Source organism: Eupeodes corollae, chromosome 3 (genome assembly GCF_945859685.1).
Source record: "Eupeodes corollae chromosome 3, idEupCoro1.1, whole genome shotgun sequence".
Classification (NCBI taxonomy): Eukaryota; Metazoa; Arthropoda; class Insecta; order Diptera; family Syrphidae; genus Eupeodes; species Eupeodes corollae.
The window spans coordinates 34543810-34568183 of record NC_079149.1 but is presented as its reverse complement, the minus strand read 5'-3'; the positions used below and the strand labels follow the sequence as shown (position 1 = coordinate 34568183).

General features: G+C 31.3%; 1 protein-coding gene across 6 annotated transcripts in view; it reads left to right on the top strand.

Moving 5' to 3' along the window:
• Positions 1-24374, top strand: part of LOC129952179 (sodium/potassium-transporting ATPase subunit beta-1-interacting protein) — a 157182-nt gene that overhangs the window by 123182 nt on the left and 9626 nt on the right. For 2 of the 6 annotated variants that reach the window (XM_056064637.1, XM_056064639.1), the window contains exons 3-6: positions 12354-12434; positions 12496-12693; positions 12766-12826; positions 19534-22413. In XM_056064637.1, the coding sequence (XP_055920612.1) occupies positions 12354-12434; positions 12496-12693; positions 12766-12826; positions 19534-21104 (1911 nt within the window). In that variant the 3' untranslated portion in view covers positions 21105-22413. Of the gene's footprint in view, positions 1-12353; positions 12435-12495; positions 12694-12765; positions 12827-19533; positions 22414-23540; positions 23954-24374 lie in introns of those variants that run through there. The other 4 variants (XM_056064643.1, XM_056064641.1, XM_056064642.1 and 1 more) reach the window with 4 other exon arrangements.

Sequence of the window (24374 nt, the reverse complement as noted above, 5' to 3'; positions counted from 1 at the left end):
CAGAACTAAAAAAGAAACACGAATTTGAAGCTCTGAACGATCGCAGATCAAAAAGAAACACAATTCATTTTTTGACAGTTCGAGCTCTGCTCTGAAGTAAAAAAGAAAAACGTCAATAATCACGACGAAAAAAGCTATGCTAAATGCATTCTAAACACTTTTTTATAAATATCCTAAATTTGGTAAATTTGGAGTTAAACTAAACAATTTTGGGAGGAGGTTAGTGGAGGTTAGGTACAGTTTTGAAAACTATTTTATTTTAAGAAAGAAGTTTTTCTTAACGTGATTTTTCTTTACCTTATTGAACTTATTGTCAAAAAGTATATCGGTTATGTTCAAATGCAAATTATTAACTTCCCATAAGAAGTTATTGTAATTGGTCCGATTTGTGGAATTAAACATTTTGACATTTCAGGACGTTTCAAGGCCCCTAGAATCTGAATAAAAGATTTTTAGAGAGATATCTGAGAAAAATCGAATGAAAACATAAAAAAACATTTCGAAAACTTGGTGAAAATTGATTTTCCACGTGAATATTTGTTTAAAATATTAGTTCTCAACTTTCAATACAATTTTGGGAAAGATCGAATAGACATTGGGGTGCATTCATAGAGAATTACTAAAGTCGTGATTTCTTGATCTTTAGTTTAAAGCTTGTTGAATTAATAAACACAGCTCTTATTCATAGTCAATTTTCCTATTGTGTTTAGTAAAACCCCAGTTTAAGGTTATATTCTACTACAATTATACTTCAAATGACAGGTAAAAGCAAAAGAATACTGTTATATTTTCAAACTTGTTATTTTGTGTCATTTCTCAAATTAAATGTATAAAATAATATTATAAAATAAATGTACCTTTTTTATCCAAACGACATCATTAGCAGAAATCCTTGTCGCTTTATTCAGCCGTGTTATGTATATTTTTCTTTTTCTCTGTGGCAAATTTTACAGATCACCACATTACTCAAACTCCTCTAAGATATTCATATTTTCTCCATATCTTCTTCAATTGCGATATAAATCGACATTTTTGTGGACAGCAAGTTTACGTAAAATGTATTTGATATAATTTAATTTTTCAACTTTTCAGTTCACAAACAAAAATAAAATATGACAATTGTCTGCAATAATCACTTAATACAGCAATTTCTTTATTACAGTTAAACCACAGGTTAGTGCTACTAAACTTAGGTTTAAATTTATTTGTAAATAGCCTTAACTCTGGACTAGCTAAAGAACAACTAAGCAAGAGTTTAGCAAACATTTATGAATATGCCCCATTTGTTTTAACAACAAATAAAAAACGTATACAAAACATTACTAAAACATTAAAAATAGATTTTTGACTTGAATATCTCTTCAAAAATTCAAAATATTGGGTTTAAACTAGTTTAATCATCTTATAGAAAATAACGAAACCGATAAATTTAAATAAAAATACAACAGTCACGTTTTTCATAAAAATTAAAATCTACAATAATTGAAAAAAAATTATGTTCTCCTTATTTCGTAAGTGAATGAAGGTATTGGCTTCAAAATGATTTCTTAGAAAAATCCATTTATTTATATAACATTCCTGCCCTTAAACAGTTCAACATTAATACCCGTGCAATACTGCTAGGAATTCCCATCAGTTTACCCTTGAGCCCAATTTTGGAAGTATTTTTAAGTACAGAGATTCTTTCTTTAACCGCACTACGCGAATGTGGAATGCTTTACGTGGCTCAATATTTCCCACTCATTACAATGTGCAGACATTCAAAACCAATGTGCATCGGTTTCACCTTCTAATCTTATCCGTCTTTAATAATTGCTTGCACTGGGTTTAACCATTATAAAGGTATTCATAACCCTTTCAGTGAACGCACAATATAAAAAAATACAAAATAAAAACATTCAGGAAATGCTAGTAAATTCGTAAAAAAATTTTTCGACTGAAAATCTCGTTAACAACAACAGATTTTGAAATCAAAATTATTTTATCATATGCACAATTTGTTTGTAATTTCAAAGTTTAATTAAGTTCATTTTTAAGAACAATTAAATTGAAAACTTAAAATTAAGCAAACAACCAACAAAATCAACAAAATACTGGAGAGAATTTTTTTTCGATTTTGTTAAAGTTAAGTTTCAAGCAAGACAAATCAACAGACGGGATATGAAGACAGTGTCGATCGCATCCCAGTCTTTTTTTAAATGTGGGGCAGGGTCGCAATACTGATTTTTGAGTTTTGTATGATTAAAAATGCTGTACAATACTGGATTATAGCAAGCTTACTTACTTACTTACTTAAGGTGGCGCTACAGTCCGGGGCGAAGCGTTGATGTCCATCCGCTCTACATGACCTAGCCATCTAAGCCGTTGGACTTTAATTCTGCTAACTAGGTCAGTGTCGCTGTACAGCCCGTACAGTTTGTCGTTATATCTTCTCCTCCATTCTCCATCTATGCGTACGGGACCAAAAATCACCCGAAGAATTTTTCTCTCGAAGCATCCTAAGACGCTCTCATCTTTCTTTGACAGGGTCCAGGCCTCAGCGCCATAAATGAGAACCGGGATGATGAGTGTCTTATAGATGGTGATTTTACATGCTCGAAAGAAGCAGCGATTTTCAAGAGTTATTCTTCGTTTGATTTCAGCGCTGGTGTCGTTGTCTGCATTAATAGCGGTGCCTAGGTAGACAAAGCCCTTAACTACCTAAAAGTTATAGCTGTCCATGGTGACGTTTTGTCCAAGACGTCGTCGTTCAGTGTCCTTTTTTGATGACAGCATATACTTGGTCTTGACCACTAAACCCATCTTCTTCGCTTCCGTCGCAATGCTCAAAAACGCTCCACTGACATCACGCTTTGATCTTCCAATTATGTCAATATCATCTGCGTATCCGAGAAATTGGATGGATCTTTGGAAGATTATGCCTCTAGTGTTGACGCTTGAGTTTTGCACAATTCTTTCCAGACCGATGTTGAAGAAGTCGCATGACAGTGCATCGCCTTGTCTAAAACCTTTTTTGACATCAAATGCATCGGTAAGATCTTTTCCGACCTTGATAGAGCAGCGTGCATTCTCCATCGTCATTCTGCACAAACGGATAAGTTTGACAGGGATGCCAAAACTAGACATTGCTCGGATTATAGCAAGCACCTTGTAGAAAAAGCAAAAACTTAACAAAGCTTAATTAATGTTACTTGCAAGAAGATTTTCTCTAACGATCACATAAAACTTTCAACAAAATATAATATTTTCACTCCAGTCGAAATATCTTCGCTTTGTTATGCGGCAGAAATATGAGGTATGCAAGAATACGAAGAAATTGAAAAATTTTAAAGAAATTTCTTAAAGAAAATTTTCAATATTCCGGTAACTGCGCCAAACTATTCATTTTTTTTGGAAACAGGCCTGCCAAAACTTTTTTTTTGTTACAGCCTGATTATTTAATTAAAGTGCTTGGTCTACGGGAAACTCGGTTATGTAAGATAATGATGCTCTTCGAAATTCGGAATAAGGACTGGTGGATGAGGACATGGGAAAACATTGCTGCTTCCTGTGGAGAAGTTGTGCAAATCAATCTCAACAATATTGTTTAGATGAAAACGAAGTTGTACGAAATCATCCAAAAACTTGAAGAATCGTACCGAAATCAGATGATTCAAAATGTCCGTCAATCAGAGAGTAGATTACTCTATAGCCAGCTTAGTTAAAACTTGTGTGACAAAAACTACTTCCAAGATTCTTTCTCCTATTAAGATATTTCCCTAATTTTTTAATCAAGATGCGAACTTCTACATTTAAATGGAAAACCATACAACGGAAGCTTTGACTAGTTCTTCAATATATGTAACTTGAGAGCTAAAGAAGATTGCTTTCATATCATCAGGGTGTGTCTCATTGTGTCAGTGCAGGAAACGATTGAAATTTTAAATGGATCAGATTGGGCGATTCTTGTCAAATTTGTCAGAGCTAGCTACCACTACAAAATGCTTATAATAACAGAATATACGTAAATCATATAATGCAAATGTTTATAGAATCAAATTATACCTTTTTTCCCTTTTTTAATTTTATACAATTAAATATTTTAAAGTTACCAGTCGAGCTGGCTGCTAAGCCAATGCTTAAAAATTCATAAAAGCTTTTGAAACAAATTTATAATGCTTACTTGTAATAAATGAATATTTGAATTGAATTGAATACTGTTTGTATTTCAAAACACTGTGAACTTAGAATACTGTATATCAAATTACTGTATGAATACTGTACGTTAAGTAGTCTCCTAGTTTCTCCAAGAAAATTATATGCCTTACCTTATTTTCAAAAATACTTAGTTTTAAAAATTCTGTATTTCCAAATGCTACAAATAGACTTATAAAAAAAAAGATTTTGGTAATATAAAAAAGGAGCACTTTAACCAACCAGGATTTTGTCTTTCAGAGTTTTTAATTTTTGTTAATACAGAATTTAAAAACACAATAATCCGACAATAATCTTTAAATCTACTATTCTAAATTTTTCGATACCCTTATTTAAGTATTTGGTTGCTACTCTTGTCCCACTGTATATCTTCTTCGACTGTAAGTACTCCCACAGAATATTTAAAAACTACCATTAGTTTCACTTGCTCGTAGTAGGCCCTTATTGTAACGATTTTGTATAGTTAGCCCTTATCTGCAATCGATTGCTATATACGACGTCCACTCATATAATCTGAATGAAAAGTTGTTGAATATTTTAATCGTAATTACAAAATTACACACCTACAAACAAAACAAAATGGAAATCTTTATCTAATCAGAAGAGAAATCGATAACAGGGAATGCATAGATAATTTTTGTTATTAGCTTTCAACCCCGGTTCTTATATCCCGCGGTGGTTTGGATGAAATTGATTTGACAGGGGATAAACAATATTATTATATTAAATATTATAAAGTTTATTTATAATCTTGTGGTGCCTTCATAAAACATTATACAAAAATATAGAGTGAAGTTTTTTTTACAAAACAAAAACAAAAATGAGGCCAACTTTGTTTGGACAGAGGGGACTGTTGGTCATGTATAAAAAGCTCATAAGTATAACTTATATACAGTTGTTTTACTATATGGGTTGATAAATAATATTCGGAAATTTGATATATCAATGGTTTTACTAATAATGAGGTCGGGATGGAAGCGTGCATATTATGCAAATAAACGACTTTGTTTGTATAGTTAGGTACTTCAGATATGGGCAAGTCGAAATATTTACAATAGAAATTCTGTTTATTGAATCTTTTAAAACGTGACAGTGACTTTTCGTTTAGTTCATATCCCATATCTGAAACCGCACTTATTGGATTTTGTGTGAAAGTTAAATTTAAACTTTTAACATTCCAGAATATAGAATGATGTGTGCGACCATCAATAGTTGAAGATATACTCGTACATATGTGTGTAGCTGTGAGTCAGTCGAAAAATTGGAAAGAGTGTTGTTTGTTTAAATATTGTCAGTTCATTTGATAAATAATTTCATTTTTCATAATTTACATCAGAAGAAATATTTAACTACCACATTAAATAATACCAAAAAATGTAAAAACGGTTCTAATCGAAGGCCATGCAGAGCGCCCCTTATTAACCCAATTGCACATATTCTTTTAACTTTATGGAATACCACAAGGCTTACCTCACGGACCAATGCTGTTCATTTTTTCTATGACTATGATTTATCTGTATGCATTGTGAAAACAGTTTTCAAATTTTAACCGGTCCCACTTCTATGTAACAAATCTACAACATAATGAAGGGTTCAATTTAAAGATATGCCCTTACATTATAAAATTATACTATCCAAATGGGCTCCACGACTTCTGTAAAGGCATCATGTGATATTCATGAAATTTGGCATAGACATTATCTGTCGTCTGGCACCAAATAATAAAGTCGCAAATGTCCAGGGTCAGAAAACTTATTTTTGCAAAGTTTCTTTTTGTTTGTTCCTTGTTTGGACGGTTGTGCCTTCGCCGTCTTTTTGAAAAGAAACGTCGTCTTTCTTAATACTCGTCTTTTGTTGGAAAATCTATCTATAGTATAGTAGGATTTTACACGAATAACAAAAACAATATCCGCAGTATGAATAGTACCGATAAAAGTTAAAGTAAAATTCTACTACGAATGGGTTTTTGACATTTATACGAGTCTCGAATGGATCTTATGTGATTTTGTTCTCAAATATTGGTACGACTTTGCATTGCATTTGTATTTCGATGGCTGTGTTCGTTGAGTAGTTGTGCATTTGGGATCATGTATTTTCCATTGGAAAAAAAATCAATCTGTTACTGTTGATATTATTTACTTTTGTTAATAAAAATGGACTTACTGGGCTTAGTTTGCAAGAAAAATCAATAGAAAAGATAATTAAGCTTTGCTATGTTTGCACCAAAGGTTTATCTCAGTTTAGATCAAATAAATCTTTTTAGTGTTTCCACCGCACAAGATTAAGTTTGGCAGCACTTTCTAAAATGCAAATGGTGTTTCGGTGTTTCTTATGAAGTGGAAGTCAGATAGTTTTATTCGTGTTAAACAATTTTTTTGGACACAAACATGCAAATAAACAGACCATATGCATTTTCTGTAAACACCAACTCCTCCACACAAGTTTTTCTTCACAAATTTTGACTTGACTCCGATCCCCGACCGGAATCGAGTCCAATCAAGCTCATTTCAACTCGTCCGCTTCAACACCACATATTAATGTAGTAGTCTACGAACAAACCCCCTTCTTGATCGATCGCCAAGTGTGAAAGCTGAAAATGGAAAACAAAAAGAAAATAAGAAAAAGGTAAACAAAAATAATTTTAACTTATAAACTACATGATTAAATAATATTCTTTAAAAACAAAAAGAATTTATTATTATATTGACAGGTCTTCTTTCAGTTGTACCAATTTTTAAATACAAAAATCTGGCTACTGCCGATGGGTTTTCTTAGGAATTTTCTATACTATTTATAGAATGCCAAAAAACACGGGTAATATATCTTCCGATTAAGGCCATTCACAACCAATATTTCAAATGATACTTTTTCCAAGGTTCTTGGTGTCTGCAGTTTAAATCCTAATTCATAATCAATCTATAACGGTGTGTATTGGAGATAGAACGTTTTATAGTTCGAAAACAATCTTTTAAAATCCATTTTGGAGGTATATAAGTAAATTCATGAAGTAGATTTTTTTGTTTCAATAAAATTCGTGATGATTTTGCAAATCTACAATCTTCAATAGTTTTGAGTCTTCACCTGTCAACCCTAAAAAACGCTGAAGAATCTGTTCGGTTTTTACCAGAACGACGCAAAACGGTATTAAAACAATTTTAAAAGTTTTAAGGTTATAAGTTTTTGGATTATATTGAACAAATAATAAATATTGAACAATAATATTGAAAACCGGTATTTCTAAGCTTGAGCAGTTTACAATTCATCTAAAATGAATTATTCTAAACCATAAAGAAATGACAATGAAGGTTTTTCACAAATTTTAGGAGTCAAATGAAAACCCATAAGTCATCTCATATCTAAGGAGAAATACGAAAATTAAGTGAAATACTTAAATCATTGAAACTGTATCTATAAAATAAAAAGAGGCTGGGATGCGACCCACACTGATAACTTCCCATCCCGTCTGTCGATTTGTCTTGCTTAAAAGTTTGTAGGTTTTTGTTTTGGGTAAAGAAAGTTGTCAGTTGAATTATTCTTAATTTTTTTTTAAATTACCAACAATATTTTTTATATAAGAAAATAGTTTAGTTTGAAAATCTAGTTTTGTTAAATAGATTTTTAGTCGAAAACAAATTTTTACGTAGCATTTCTTAAATTGTTGAAAATTTGGATGAATGAAATTAATTTGAGTGATATCAAGAACCGAACATCAATTTTTACCAAATTTACGTAGCATTTTTTGTAGATTTTATTTTTTTTATAAAAAAACGTATTGTTGGATTTTTATAAAAAAAAAGTTACTGAATATCAAAGACAATATTTTCTGTGAAATAAAAAAAGCTTGAAGACAATATTTTTAATTTTTGAAAAGCTATTTGAACCGAAAGTAAATTTTTACCAAGTTTTAATTTTTTTTTGGTTTTTATTTCTTGTAAAAAACTGTCAATTAAGTTGGTCTCAAAGTTTTATTGAATGTTGACATCAATATTTTTTATAAGATAAAAGTAGTTTAAAGCCAATATCTCAAAGTTTTGAAAAGATATTTGAGTCGAAAATAAATTTTTAAAAGCTTTTAATAAATTTTCTTTTAAGTTTTTATTTTTTGTAAAAAAAAACTGTCAATTTTACGGAATGTTGAAAACAATATTTTTTATAATTTAAAATAAGTTTGAATCCATAATCTCAAGTTTTTGAAAAGATATTTGAGTCGAAATTCAATTTTTACCAAGTTTGAGTAATGTTTTTTAGGTTTATAATTTGTATACAAAAAACTATCAATTTGATTTTTCTCAAAATGTAACGTCAAAACGTTAATTTTTTTGTTTTGGAGATAAAATCATTTTGATTCATGAAATTTTCGAAGTGAAAATTTTATTTTTCAGTTTTTTTTATTTATAAAAAAACCGTTGATTGGATTTTTTTCCAAAAACATACTGGTTTGGTATCACATTACAATACATAATATAAAAGTCTCTAGCGTAATTGGTTCGTGAGATATTTAGGGTAAACCAAAATGTTCACCTTTTTTTAAACTTCTTTGGTAAAAAAACACCCTTTCTGCATCTGTCTGCATTATTATCTGTATAACAAAATGTATATGAAGTCGATATCTCTTCTGGTCCTTGGCTTATGGACGACGAAAAAACTTTGCGAACGTACGTTCGCACGAACGCAGAGACAACTTTCTAAAAATCTTTTATTTTGACTTTAGGGACCATGAAACGTCGAGAAATGTCAAAATAAAATATCGTACATTATTTTTTTAAGAACTACGTTGCGTTTTACCCTAACCTTAAAAACAGCGTATCATGTAGTTTTTTTCATTTTAAGACAGGTATATTGAGAGATATAAGTCACAAGATCTTAGTTTTCAATCATTCATTTTAATGCCCTTCAAGGATCCAATTAACTAAGATAAGACCGCGAAGTTGCTAATGACCGAACGGCTTGAGTAATTGTGTTAAAACCAATAATTACATTAGATATGGCAATATTGCGTACAGAACCAGGGCCTAGTGACTTAAAACTCTCAACCATTCCAGTGTGAGTAATTTCAGGAATGGAGAGTACCTAATGTTTGTATGCCAAATCCGAACGGCTAATTTGAGAAAGGATTTTTTATGAGAATCATATATGTTGGAAGATTTGTCAACGATTCGGTTCTTGTGTTAAGAGAACTTAAAAAGCCATAAGAATTTATTCCTTATGTAAAATCCGATGAAATGTCTTTCGTAGAATGCCTTGTTATAGTGCTTTACGAAATGTCACTGCAATGGCGGATCCAGAGGGGAGGAGGCGGTCGTAGGGGTCATGACCCCCCCTGGGAGATAATTTGTTTGCTTTTTCGCAGGAATTGCCTTCAATTTAAAACTAATCGTATTGCGTTAATGGATATGACCCCCATTATATTTTGAATTATTTTTTGTTTGTATATGAAAACACCATTTATATTTTACTTCCTTAAACTTTGTTACTAAAAGTACTACTTTTGACTGAACATTTGACCAAGAACATAATATGAATCGGATATTCAACCTTATTCCAGAAAAACAACACAAATTCATCAACTTTTGACCAATTGACGATCCAGGGGGGGGGGGTCACATGAGCCAAAAAGCTTATAGCAATTAAGTTGTATAAGTAAAAATTTCATTTAAAGATTTATTAGTAATTTAACGATATTCACCAAAAAGTGGTTTGCTGTCAAAAACAACTCAAATTTTGATTTTCTCTCAAATTAGAATTTTTTAATTATTTTCATAAAAATTGTTTCTAAGAAAAAGAGCAAATATTCAGGTTCTTAAGAAGAAGCCTTGAATAAGAAATCATGAATTGTATATTAAGTTGCCTTTGAATTCCTTAAACTCGCCTTCAATTATTATTACTATTTATTATTACATTTTTTTGACACACATAAATAGTGATTATTGAAGTGGTTTTTACTGCGACATATAGGAACTATTTAGCAAGTTTTACATAAGTAAATCAAATACGACATTACGACTGTAGAGAAGCAAAAAAAGTGGGTACCCCGACTCCTTTCCTCTGTCTGTCTTTCCTGGCCCCTACAGTCCAAACAATTGTGTTGCTTGAAATTAAGATTTTCAGCCGATTAAGGCGTTTAAGGCGTTTTTTTTATTTTATTAATACGAAAAATAACAGCAGTCTCCACACAAATTTTTTGGTTCAAGATGTGATTTTTCTAAAACTTTCTCTAAATGTTGTGTTCTTAATTTGGCTTCTTTCTACAAGAAAAACATATTTTCGTATTGTTTAGAAGGGTACCATTAAAAAAACAAGAACTAATGGAACGATTTCAAAATTCTTCTCGTTCTGTTCAAGCTCTTGTCAATGATCAAATTGATGATTATTTTGTATGGTCAAAAATTATTTTTTTTTATTTTTAATAAAATACTAATTTTGTTTACAAAACTCAATATTTCAGAAAGGGAACAACATTTTTTGACGAAATTTTAATTTAAAATGTTCATATATTTATAAGCTCTTTATTTTTAAGACAAAATTTAGAATGATTTTCAAAAAAAAAAAGGTTAATATAGATTTTTTGACAAATAAAATGGCTTTTAAATTTTTGAGAATAACTTATTTTGCAGGTACATTTTTTAAATCTTAAAATATAGGAAATATTTTTAAACAGACTTTTTGGAAGAAATTATCAAGTTCTAGCGACCCAGTCGTGCGTTTCATTTCTTTCAAAATTGGTTTTCTGTTGAATACAAAAGATTTAAAAAAATTAAATAAATCTACTTTTGAAGTGAATTTGCTTTGGATGCTCTAAAACTGAGATTCAAACACGAAATTCAATAATACAAATGTCCCAAAAAAATCAAGTGACACTTTTGTTAAATTAATGGCTAAGTGAAAAACATAATAAACGTTTCATATCTGTAGATATAAAAGCTTTGCAACGTGTAATTTGTGACTACAAAACTTTTCTTCCCAACTTATTTGTTTACTTACCTTCCTTTGTTTTAATTTAATTTTTTTTAGAGAAATTACGTACTTTAATGCAAATATTTCCTTAAATCCAAAAACAAAGCTTTTTGTCTCTATAATTTTTAAGTTTTGTTGAAGCCTTTATAAGATCAAAATACTAGTAATCATATTGATAACGAGAGTAATAAGAGACTCCCGGAAATTGATTTCGAAAAAAACTACATCAAATTTTACATATCAGATCCTCTCTCATTTTCTGAATTTTCTTAAATATGGCATATCTTGAACCAAAAAGCCTCTAAGCTATTGTGTTTTAGCTCTTAAATATGGCATATTTAGAAAACTGTTGGAATCTTGAAATGCTTTCTTATGAGTCATCCAAATTACATACATAGTTAGATCATACCTTGCTGGACAACAGTGTTCTAAATAATTTGATAATTAAAGTTGGCATTTTAGCAATTATTAAATTTTGTTATCATCCTTTACAAAACAATTAAAAACATTTTTTTCATGAGTGAAAACTCAAGTTTGTGAACCCCCCCTCATGAAAAGTCTCTATCCGCCCTTGTGTCACTGCAAAGTGTTCAACATTTGTATAGTCAATTTCAGTGCATTCTTGAATGGCGTTGTTTTTACTAGTTAAATTTCAATAGATAACAGCTTTCAAAGCGACAGCTCCCCAAAAAGTGGGTTATTCAAAATGAAACCTTGTATTGAATAAACTTTTATATAAATTAACTATATTTTATGTTATGGTTCATATTTATATTATTACTTCTTTTGCCACCACTTATCGTCCTGGCCCTATTTCAGTTTCCTTTTGTGAAAATGTTTACATTTTTACTTTACATAGAACACCTGATATTTATGAAATATTGAAATCTGCTCACCCATTCTAATGAAATATGCCAGCTTAAGTTTAATATCAACATTTAATTTAATACTTTTGTACCTTAACAAATAAGCATTAATAACGGAAAACCAAAAACGTACCATCCATCTTCACAATGGAGGTATTTCAAAAGACCACAAACAAATTAAAAAAAGGTCCTTTCAGCAACCGACGAAAATCCTTGGCACATTTATAATAATTGAATAAAAATAACAAAAACTTCCACAGATAATTTATCCTTATTCTTTCGAAATTCTTTTTGTTAACATTATTTTTATCACCGTTTTGTAACTTATCTTCCCTTTAGTATTTAATATGGAGTATTATATGGATCGGATGGAACTCGTTTCTAATATGTTTCTATTTAAATGTTGGAGAGCTAGACAGAGTGAGTTTACTTTACATAAATATCTACAAAATAAAAAAACATAAAATATTTATAATTTCAGGACAGCGACATATTGAATCTAGGAACCGGTAGCGTCTCATGGTTTGAAGTTAATGGATATGGTTGTAAGCCAACTTATCCAACAAATATAACCTCCGATGATCCTTACCGTCCTATAAGGCCAGAACATGTCGATGATTGCCTTTTGGAATATCATTTAATTGAAGTAGTCCATTCAGGTGTACAATGCTTTTTAGCGGTAATTTCAAACAATATAAATTAAATGTCATAGAAATATTTAAATTAAACAAAATTCTTGTTTTTTTTTCAGACGCTTGCCATTATAGGCTCTATTATGATAAGTTACATATTCCTAGATGAAGACGATCGATGTAAGTTAAAAAGTTTTAATTTGGATCTATAAATTCTTTTATTTTGTATCTGTTTGTACTTGTTTTCTGTCTTTTTTGTATATTTTGTTGTATTTCTATATCCAAGGAGTAGCTTTTCTTTATAATTAGTGTCCTTGTTGTGTATTTCGATTTAAATAAACTTCCTTATGAGCAAATAAATAAACTCAACTCAATTCAATTCGACTCGGCTCGAGTCGAATAAGAAGGAACTTCTAATTCAATGTCCTCATAACGTATTCATTAGAAATTGCTTTCCAATTGCATGTTTCAAATAACGTTTATTTGCTAGCAATTACCAGTAGTTGAGGAAAATCCTTTATAGAGCCGAGTCTTTTTACCTTTGCAAACAGCAAACGAAAACCATCAACTGACAGACAAACCAAAGAAGTCGGCCTTTTTTCCTCAACACAACATTATACTTTATACATATTTGTATCCTTATACGATTGCATGCAAACTTTATTCGATAAATGATCCTTGACCTAGTTGCATATTGCAAACATATGTCATACAATCTACTTTTCTATACTTATATTATGTAGTTGAGAAGCTTATAATATCCTACTTAAACCCGCCAAGCACAAATATTTGAATGTGCGGCTCTGACTGAATAGAAATTGTAAAATATTTAAAAAATAATAAAAAAGAAAGGAAATAACGATACAAAATCGAGATACACAAAAAGATACTAAGTATGTGAACTTTCACAACCAACAACATCAACCTCCCTTAATTTTGGTTGAAAGTCTAAATTGCCTTTAGGCAGTTGTTACTTTTTTAGTAGTTTTTACATTTTATTTAAAATCCCGCCCCTTTCCTTGCATGTGTAACTCTTCTTCTATTTTCTCTTTGGGTGAATATAGTAAAAGTAGAAGTAGACTTTATAAACAAGTAGTTTTAGTCCCGCATAAAGTAAAAAATGTAATTTAAATTTTCGGAAGAGGATTTTTGTTTTTTTTTTTTGTAATCTCATTAACTATTTTTTGTTTTTAATTTCACTCATTCATTAAAAATACAAGGACTTACATAAGTCCTTGTTCATCAGATTAATTTATTCAAATTACAACAAAAATACGTAAATAAATCAAAAAAATATTTAATTAATTTATTAAAATTTATAACAAAAAAATGTAACAAAATAATACAAATTATATTAAATAAAATTGTAATTATCTATAAATTAATCATCATCACTTTGTACATACATACATATTATAATCAAATCATGAATCAAAGAATTATTACATAAAATTTATATTTATTATAATATACATATATTTTTATTATACTTATATATTCGTTGTCTTATTTACAAATATTATAATTAGGTATATATAACTTTTGTGATATTGATGTGTTAATGTGTTTGTTGTTGTTTTTTTATTATTTGTTATTGTCCCCTTAATTATTGCATTGTTTTTAATTACATATATTTTATAAAATAAAAGTTATGAATATATTTATATGAATTGTAAGAAAAATAGGAAAAGACTTACATATGCCAGGGAATAGAAAATTAAAATTGTACATTTTATATACATAATACTCGGATAATTTCTTAAAAAGGGTGATTTTTTAAAAGCTGTAGGAAAGTTTTTTTTCAGAAAAAATCTCATACAATTCGGAAAAAATGCATCAAATCTTTATTTGAATCGAAAGTAGGGTCTATGTAATTTAATGTTTGAAGATTATTTCATACAAATGTTGACCTTGACTGCGCCTCAAATGGTCCATTCGGTCTAATTTCAAAATACTCTTTCCAGGATTTCGGCCGGTATCTCACGAATAAATGCTTCAATGTTGTCTTCCAGTGCTTCAATTAAAGGGGGCTTGTCTGTATAGACATGAACCTTAACATAGCCCCACAAACTGACCGGTCGCGAACGTGAAATAAAATGTTCACTGAACTCGCCTCTCAATATGTCCATTGGTGTGGCATGTTGCACCGTCTAGTTGAAATCACATGTCATTCAAGTCAAGCTCTTGCATTTTGGGCAAAAAAAGTTTGATATCATCTCACGGTAGCGTTCACCACTCATAGTTACGGTACGATTCGCATCATCTTTAAAGAAGTACGGTCCAATGATGCCACCAGCCCATAAACCGCACCAAACTGTGACTTTTTCTAGAAGCATTGGTAGCTCTTGCAATGCTTCTGGCTGATATTCATTCCAAAGTCGACAATTTTTCATATTTACGAACCCATTAAGATAAAAATGAGCTTCGTCGCTGAACACAATTTTTTCGGCAAAAAGTGAATCTTCGGCCAACTTTCCAAGAACCAGCATTCAGCAATAATTGTACGTTGCAGTAGGTCGTTTGACTTCAATTATTGCACCAGTTGTATTTTGGAAGGCATTTCACCTAAATCCTTCACCAAAATTGTCCACGTTGTTGAGTAACAGAGGCCCAATTGCTGCGAACGGCGAAGAATCGATAATTGACCGATACAGCTTTAATATTTTCTTCAGTTCACAAAAGCCCGAATAGCAGCTTCAGTGGATCGATTAAACTAACCATAAGTAGGGCGCGATGAACTTTCTTAACAGAGCAAGCATTTTAATAATAAAATCCAATATAGTTTGCAAGCGTTGTTTGTTTCTAAGACGATTCGTAGTTAAATTTTAATCCAAACTGAAAATATTTGAAAGTAAAACAAATCACGAAACTTGCATCAGCTGTTTAAACAAGTGTTTCCAAAAAGGTAATTGTAAAAAATCACTCTTTACAAGATTAAATCTCTTAACCTCACTGTTATTTAAAAAGGATTATAATTAAATAAAGTTGCATCATTTTTGAGTCTCCCAGTATCTGTTTTATAGCTTAGAATTTGCCATATCTTAGCCCCATAGGGTAAGGCAATAATAAATATTTGTGCACTTCAAATTTAAGCTTTCAAAGCTTTCTCCAAATTTATGAACTGCTAGTAGAGAATGATTGCGCTGTCATGCAAGGGGTCTTGGGTTCAATCCCTGCCTGTGCCACCTAACTTTTTTCACGGGTACTCCCTCTTGTGAGAAATTGACAAATCCGCCAAGAGTAATTCTTGTCATGAAAAGTGCTTTCTCAAATTAGCCGTTCGGACTCTGCATATAAACTGTAGGTCCCTTCCATTTCTGACAACATTACTCGCACACAGAAATGGTTGAGAGTTGTAAGTCACTAGGCCTAGGCCCTGGTTCTTCATGGACTGTTGCGCCACCTAATTTATTTATTTATTTAGTAGAGAATAATTGCTTACAACATTAGTGAGCCTTAATTTAATGACAAGTTCTTACACTTGCTGCCCCAGGCAATGTTTTATCGCTTAGTTTTTGAAAGTAACCAAAAGGATTTACGCAAAGATTTACTCTCTATTATTTGGGAAAATGCTTCCAGTGAGTTCCTCTTTCTAAGCTACCAAGATATAACAATTTCACTTTCCTGTTAACCTTTGGTATTGGCTTAGTCCATATATTTATTGATTTTTTGAGTAATGTAAAACCAATACCCTATGTATATACACGGAAAGAAATACATTGCAAATATTACAACGTCAGTATAAGTGTGAACGCAATACTGTATGGCTTAGAAGATTTCCATTGGATAAAAAGTTGTAAGCATAGTTAATTTGGCCATAATGAGAATAGTAACGTCGACAATAGTTATAGCCGATACGCCAATGCCAGTATGGACATTGCGACATATGCGGTACAGTCTCATCTAACTTACTATGCGCCCATGTGTTACAAGCAAAGATTGTGGTATCATACATAATAGTACACTGACCCATATTTATAGGTGTTGCAAGACAACGTAGGAATATCACAGGTAATTTTTTAGTATGGTCTCCAGGCCACACTAGCATTGTCATAAATGCTATACACTTCTTTCCGTGTAGGATAAACCACAGCTACCACCATATTCTCACAAGGAGGCCATCCCAACATTTGTTCGTGGAATTAACCAAAGGTCTTCAACATATCCCGTGATACCACATCTACAGTGGTGTGTTAATTTAGTCTTTGATGAAGTGACACCTAAGGAAGATAACCCTAGCAGGGGTCGTCCGACTTTTTGTGGGATGCAATCCGCGGAGTCCTGCGTTCACCATCTTTCGCAAGATTTAATCTTAGAAAGAAAGAAAACCGTAGCTTCTTGTGTTCGCTCACAAGTTGAGAATTTTCTAAGTGCAGTTCTAAGTAGTGCCTTTTTCAATAATTATGAATCGATCTGTATCATTCATCATCGAGCTGCACTGATTTCTCTAACTTGTTCACCAGGGCCCTATTTCATAAATATTGACAGGTGCGACAGGTGACAATTTGTAAATGACAAACCTGACAATTGTTAAATTGGGTCCCATAAAAAAATTGACAACTTTGTAAAATTCCCTGACAATTTTACAAAGTTGTCAAGATTTCGGATCATAAAAAAATTGTCATGACAATGAATTGTCAGGGATTTTTTTTAAAAATTGTCACAAATTCCCCGACAAATTCGTAGTGACAATTTTTTTATGAAACAGAAAAAATGGTACAAACTACAATTTTGTCAGTATATAGTTGACAATTGTGACAGGCAATTGAGCTTCGGTCGTAAGGTGACAATTTTATTTTAATATAATGTTTTCAAGTGAAAGTGACGACGAACGCGAGGTACGCCACCCTCGAGTTTTTAGACAAAGGATAAACAATGATTTCGCTTCATTAAGTGATTACCAATTTAAGGAAAAATTTCGCGTCTGCAAATCAACAGCAGAATATATTTTGTTAAAAATCACCTTCAGCATCCCACAATTTTTGTATGTACATGCATACACAATTTGTAAATAAATAATACTGTAGATCAATTCACTTTCTTATATACGTTAAAAAATATTGCCAAAATATGAAAGTGACAACGACAAAATTGTCATACCTTAACAACCACAAAATTGTCACGACAGAATTGTCGTTGTATTTAACTGACAATTATGTCACCTGTCAATACGTTATGCAATGAAAACTTGTCACATAAGTGTGACAAATTTGTAGAATTGTCACCTGTCAATGTTTATGAAATAGGGCCCAGGTGTCACCACAGGGTGGTGCAAGTAGGAACTTCTTCCTTTCAGATTGTAGACAAGCATATAGCTTTCCTACATCTACGTGGAAGTCAGTTTGACCCCCATCTGCTAGTAGAATAAGAAAACTCCTTGCATGAATATGCAAGAAATAAATTTTTTTTCAAGTAGGAGGTTTTATTTTGAATAGCCCTTTATTTGGACAGCTGTCGGAGCTGTTCTTAAATTCAGTAAAGGCAAGAACTCAAGCCAGTCGATCAGTAGCAACGTAGTGTCATTGTATACACGCTCATATGTTCCTTGAAACGCATACAAAAATGAGGCCTACTTTTTAATCCAATGATTTCTTAATAAGCAGAATTATTGTAACATTTAAGGCTCTGCAAAGCCATTAAAGATTTTGATTGGGTGCGTTTTTTTGTCAGGTGGTTGAGACCTTACTTAATCAAAAATTAGGCTGGTGCAACGGTTACAGTGCAATTAATAATTTTTGTACGACTGAAATTGAATTCGAAGATATTGATATTGAACTATTGATAATGTTTATTTTGCCTTAAAAGTTTCTTGCCCATGTCATTTACCGAAGGGCTGATCGAAAGTGGCCAACGTGATCTTGTGATTTTAGACTTTAGACCACGTGAATTATAGAGTCTACGTCAATGATTCACGACCTTAAATATGGAATTTGTAAAGTTATCGAGTTCATAAAGTCATAAATATCTGAATTGATCATGGAAAATTTCATGTAAAGGATATGATGGCTTTTCTATTAATGATGGCATTTCTTACTCTTATACAATGAAAAAAAGAATCAATGGATTTACTCTTAAATAGAACTTGTTTTTAAGATCAAAATGTAACCTCTTATTGGAAAACTTGTTACACCAAAATGCCAATTTACTCTGACTTCAAAAATTTTATATGTATGAATTTTGTGAATTCTTATTACTTTTAAATTTTACATGAAACAAGATTGTTTCATTAAATTTTTTTTAAAAACAAACAATTTCATAGCTTTAAGATTCGTAAAGTGATCAAGTCGAAATACTTAATAAGTAACCCTTACTGATAACGATTAGTTAAAATTTCAATTGAAATGTGGTGTAGCCGAAAATAGATGCCTTTTAACTCCATTGGGGATCCAAAAATCTTAATCATAAAAAAGTTTGCCCACTCTTTCAACTAGCGGCGAGGATTTTTTGTACATCTTTTTAATTGCGACATTTCACAACTAACTTTAGTGAATTTAGAGTTTTAAAAAAGATTTGTTTTGTTTCAAATGGTCAACCTTTAACTTTAAAATCCTAGATTTAAAAGATTCCAGTTGTCATCACTCAGATAGTCAGATATTGGAAGCACTCTATTGTATGTATTAAATTTCGCCTTTTATGGCATCTCTGTGAGTTGTACGTTTCATACACATCTTGTCAATTCAGTCATTATGACTTGTAACACATTTTCATAAGTTTTTGGTTCAGTAATTAATTATTTTATTCCCTGGTATATTTTATAAAATATATAACCTTTTAAGAAATGAAGATATTTTAAATTAAATTACACAAAAAAAAACTACTAAAAACAAAATCACGACAAAATTCTAAAATGTTATTTTTTTTCTGTATGTCCTTCATTTTTGTTGCAGTCGATTTCATGAATGGCGACGCCAAAAGTCCACAACATACCGTTGTGCATCCAATGTACGTGAGCTATACTAGCATACCGACATCGGCTAGCGCAACAATGCTATCATTTAACAAACACAAACAATATCTTCACAATAGCAATAACAACAAATCGCATAGTAATAGTATCCTTAGTAACTTGCATAATCATACAATAATTAATAATCAATATTATGACGATAGTACAGCTACAGCTGATCAATTGTTTACTAATAGCAGCAATAATGCAAAAAATAAATTCAATGCACATCATCAACATCAATTACAAGCGCAACAACTACACCATCCATCCCAGCTGCAGTTGCAATCGCAGTCGCAACAGCCTCTGCCACCGTCCACAACTATCAATACACAATCTTCGACTTCCTATACGTCGCTAAATCGAGATCTCGGAGCTGAATTGACGGCCCCGATTCCAAATCCGACGACACCGAACAATAGTGTCCTATCGACAATGTCGGCGTCCTTCGATCGCAATCTAAATAATCTAAGCCAAAGAGGAGATAAGTCTGCAGCAAAGAATAACAGTGTTGGCGGCAAGAAATGTAAAACTTCCAGCAGTTATAGTAGTTTTATCAATAGCAATCGTCCCGACATCAAGTACACTCAAATGTCAACGGAACAACTTGTCAAAGCGACAAATTTCGATGCCTCCATCGAGGACATAATTGCCTTGCAGACTTTCAATTCGGCTGATAAGCACGGTAAGACATATGTTCCGTTTCAGAAGCCCGTACCGAGTTCTCTGTTTGTTGCCACCACCACTACTCCTGGCTCTATTTCCAATGAAAACAACAATTTCCTGCCTACGTCTCACGTTTACAGTCCGACCAACAATATTAACAATAATAATACCATTCCGGAAGATGGTCCTCCTGCTCCTGGGCAATTCACCCGGGACAATTCACAGTTCTTCAACTGTCCTCCCGTAAGCAACGCTTTCGAAAACCGAGCGTATAACAACGCCACACCACCAATTAACCCAGTGCAGCAAATACCACGACAGTTCCAACGGTCCGGTCAGTATCCGTATCCGGATCTATCGCCCGACGTAACGGAAAAGTACTCCATGCCTTACCAGTATGTACCGCGTTCGCCGGTAGCGAGTCGTATAGCGGCTCGTCGTCGTCAGGACAGATCTCACGTAACGAATTTCTGCGACCAAATTCGTGACGCACCGCCCGGCTATGCTGACACGGGCTTCGCCATAAGCCGGGCAAAATCCCATGACCGACTTTCAAGTCGCGGTGGCATCAATGGCAGCGGCGGGATGGGTGGTGTTGGTTATGCATCAGGATATCATCCAAATCAAAATCAAATGCCGCATCCACCACCGCAACTAATCCAAATGCAATATGCTAATGACACTAATAACGGCAGTAGCAATAACCGTCATTCGCGTATGAGCAATAACGGCAGCGAACGTAACAATAAGCCGCGCCCTAGATCATATTGTAATCCTAGTAATGTAAGTTATGACAGCTGCAACAACGCAGGCGAAGGTGAAGGCGGTGATGGTCATATGTGCTGAAAGGTTTAAACATTAAAAATTTGTCACTTGTGTGTGTTCTATAGTTTTTAAGTTTCATGATATTTGTTTATAGTTTTATTATTATTTTATTTTAATTGTCATTTTAATGTTGATCTGAGATGCCTTGTAAAAAAAAAGAAAAACTGTAAAACAAAAACGAAATTGTAAAAAGCTGTTTGCAGTGTAAAACTAATTTATTTTCAAAAAAAATTAATTTTTATAGAGAAAGTTGTTTTTCTTTAACTATTTAAATTCTATTTGGTTAGAATATTTAAATTTAATGGTTAGGTATGTACGAGTAGTTAGAGGACATAAACTTAGCAGACCTCCGATCTGTGTTTTTGAGGAGGGAAATTTCTTATAGCTGGCCAATGATGATTTCTACAGAATATTTGTTGACAATAGTAAACTTAACCTTTACAGGAAGGTCATTTTTTAACATTCAAGCAAAGCTATTAAATTTGAATGCTCTGTTAATTTTTTTGCATTTTTTAAGAAAGAACTTATAAATATTTTAGTTTTACCTTTTCTACCACAAGTCTAAGTGACATAAATTGATCATAGACTATTGCTTGCTTAAGCTTGACCATGGTTTTCATTTGCAATATTCTTCCCGTTTCTGGTGAATGTTAGTTTAGGTTGTAATTTAATCCTAGTAATACATTTAGTAATATGTGACCTTTAAGCCCTTGGTAAATTTGTACATTAAGATCAACCAAACTAAGTTTCGAAGTTGTTGACTCTCTTATTTATAAATAAGGTGATGAAAGCGTAAAAAATATCGTTTCATTATTCTTTGGCGTTAGGAAAAAAGGTCTTGAGTAAAAAAATTGCATTTTAGGTTTTTGATTTGCTAACAACTTGAGTCTCAAACAAATGCTAAATATTGTATTGCTTTAGTCTTCAGATTGTATAATAGACAAATCGTATTTATTTGATAATAACGTCTTAATTTTGTTAAGTCTGTGTGACCAAAAGGACTTAAGTCGTTTTTACCTAACGTCAAAGAATTTGTAATACGGACCCAGCCTCCAGATGACCTGATTACAATTTAAAAATAAAATAAAATGATAAAAAAAAAATCTGTGAACATGATCAAATAAAAAAACGCAATTTTAAAAACGTGATTTTTGAATTTACGAAATTTTTGACTGCTTTAAAATAGATCAAAAAAGTTTTAAAAAACCTTTCTCTTAATAAAATTTATGTCTCAGAACTAAATCTTCAGTAGGTATCTTCCTTAAAAGCGTAGTAGATTTCTAATGTAAAATAAAATAAAATTGTTTTTGTTTTAATAGTTTATTAACGATATAGTTTGTTAGTACAATAAGTCCAATCAAATCAATTCTAATCAAAACAAAAGCAACTTTTAAAAAATACATACTCGTACCTATATTTTTTAGACTTACCCAAATATTGCAAGTATTTGGTAGCAAACCTCTTGTTTTTAATCACTTCAGCACATCTTCGGGGCATGGAGTCAATTAAATTGCTTATTATGCTATTTGGAATACTTTCTCAATCCATTTTTATTTGATCAAACAGATCCTTTTCATTTTTGCAATTACTCGTAGTCCTTACAATTTCTCGATCGACAATTTTCCATGGGTTTGAGATCTAGGGACTATGCTGTCCATTGTAACACTTTAATGGAATATTTTCCGATATTTTAATTTGACTCTTGTTTTATATTCTTTTAAAATTTTTGTATTTTATTTCTTTAGAGTATTTCTGTCCTTTTTACAAAAGTTAGCTAAGACTACTGATAAGCTTGCCCGTGAACTGAATAACACCTAATAAATAGATTCAACTCCACTCGTTTGCCAACACCTTTAATATGAGCAATGGATTTTGTAATTAACGGAATAACTTTTCTCTATTAATAAGAAAAAGAGAGATAGCAATACGTTGCTTTTGTTTTGACTTAGTTTTTAAAATATGGCGATTGTTCATTAAATGAACTGACAAAAAGGTTATCTGCTAATAAAATTAGCCACTATTTGAAGTAACTTTCGAAAATTCAACTTTTTGTTTGTTTTATTAAGTTTGAAAAATATACATAAATGTGAACAGAAATCCTTTTAAAAACATGCACACTTTAAGACAAATGAAAATTCTTTATCTCCTAATGATTAATTGAATTTCAACCTGTAATAAGTTTAGCATCGTTTTCTATTTCGAAATGAATGAAAATAGGATTCATTATGGAGTTCTTCATAACCTCAACTAATATCTTTACACAAAGTCATTATTTGCCTAACTAATAATAACAATTCCACATCAACAAAACTTTCAAGAAAACTGTCACAAAGAAACTATTAGCACCACAAAAACATTAGCATCCTTTTTTTTATGTAACCTCCTTGTTTCTTTTAATTCAATATTTACGCATTTCCATCGAATCAACTTCTATATCAAATTTACCGAAACCAACAGTTTTCCAACACCTTTGGATTATTATTATAGTTTGGTATAAAACTTTCATCTCAGCAAAAGTTGCAGCAATTCCTCTGGTCAACATTAAAATAATCAGTCAACTATAAAAAATATATGATTTTTAAAATCGCTGAACGATCAAAAACAAAAAAAGTTCCTGATTTGTTTTCTCTTTAGTCTGCTTGGTAACTATTTTTTTTGTTGTATAATAAATAATATTTAAAATCTTAATGCCTTTTAAACATTCCTCATTCATTTTTAGTAACAAAATGTAAACTCTTCCTTGAGTCTTTCTCTTAAAACAAAAACATCAAAGCACAAAAAAAACAAAACTATATTAATGCCCATCCCGCTAAACTAAAACAAAAATGTTGTTTGTTTTTATTTCTTAACTTTAAGTTAATTCTATGAAATTTAAAAATCATTTAAATATGTTAAAAAACATAAATAAGAATAATTGTGAAATGCAATATTTGATTATGTTTTTTGTGAAGAAAAACATTAATAAAATTTAATAAACTAAAAATTTTAAATAAAAAACTAATTTAAAAAAATATATAAAAAGCACGAGTTTGTTAACTGTGATAAAAAATTTAATTGAAATGAAGAATGAATCACCAAAAAAGATTGTAATTGCCTTTTAGAATATATGAACGTATGTAATATGATATAAATATTATTAAAAGATGAAGAGAGAATTTAAATTAAAAAAAAAATACATAATATTATAAATAAATAAAAAAAATTAAATAATGTTAAAGAAAAGAAAAGTAAAATAAAACTATATAGAAACATAATGTGTGTTAATTGTTTTAGTAATATAAACATATATAT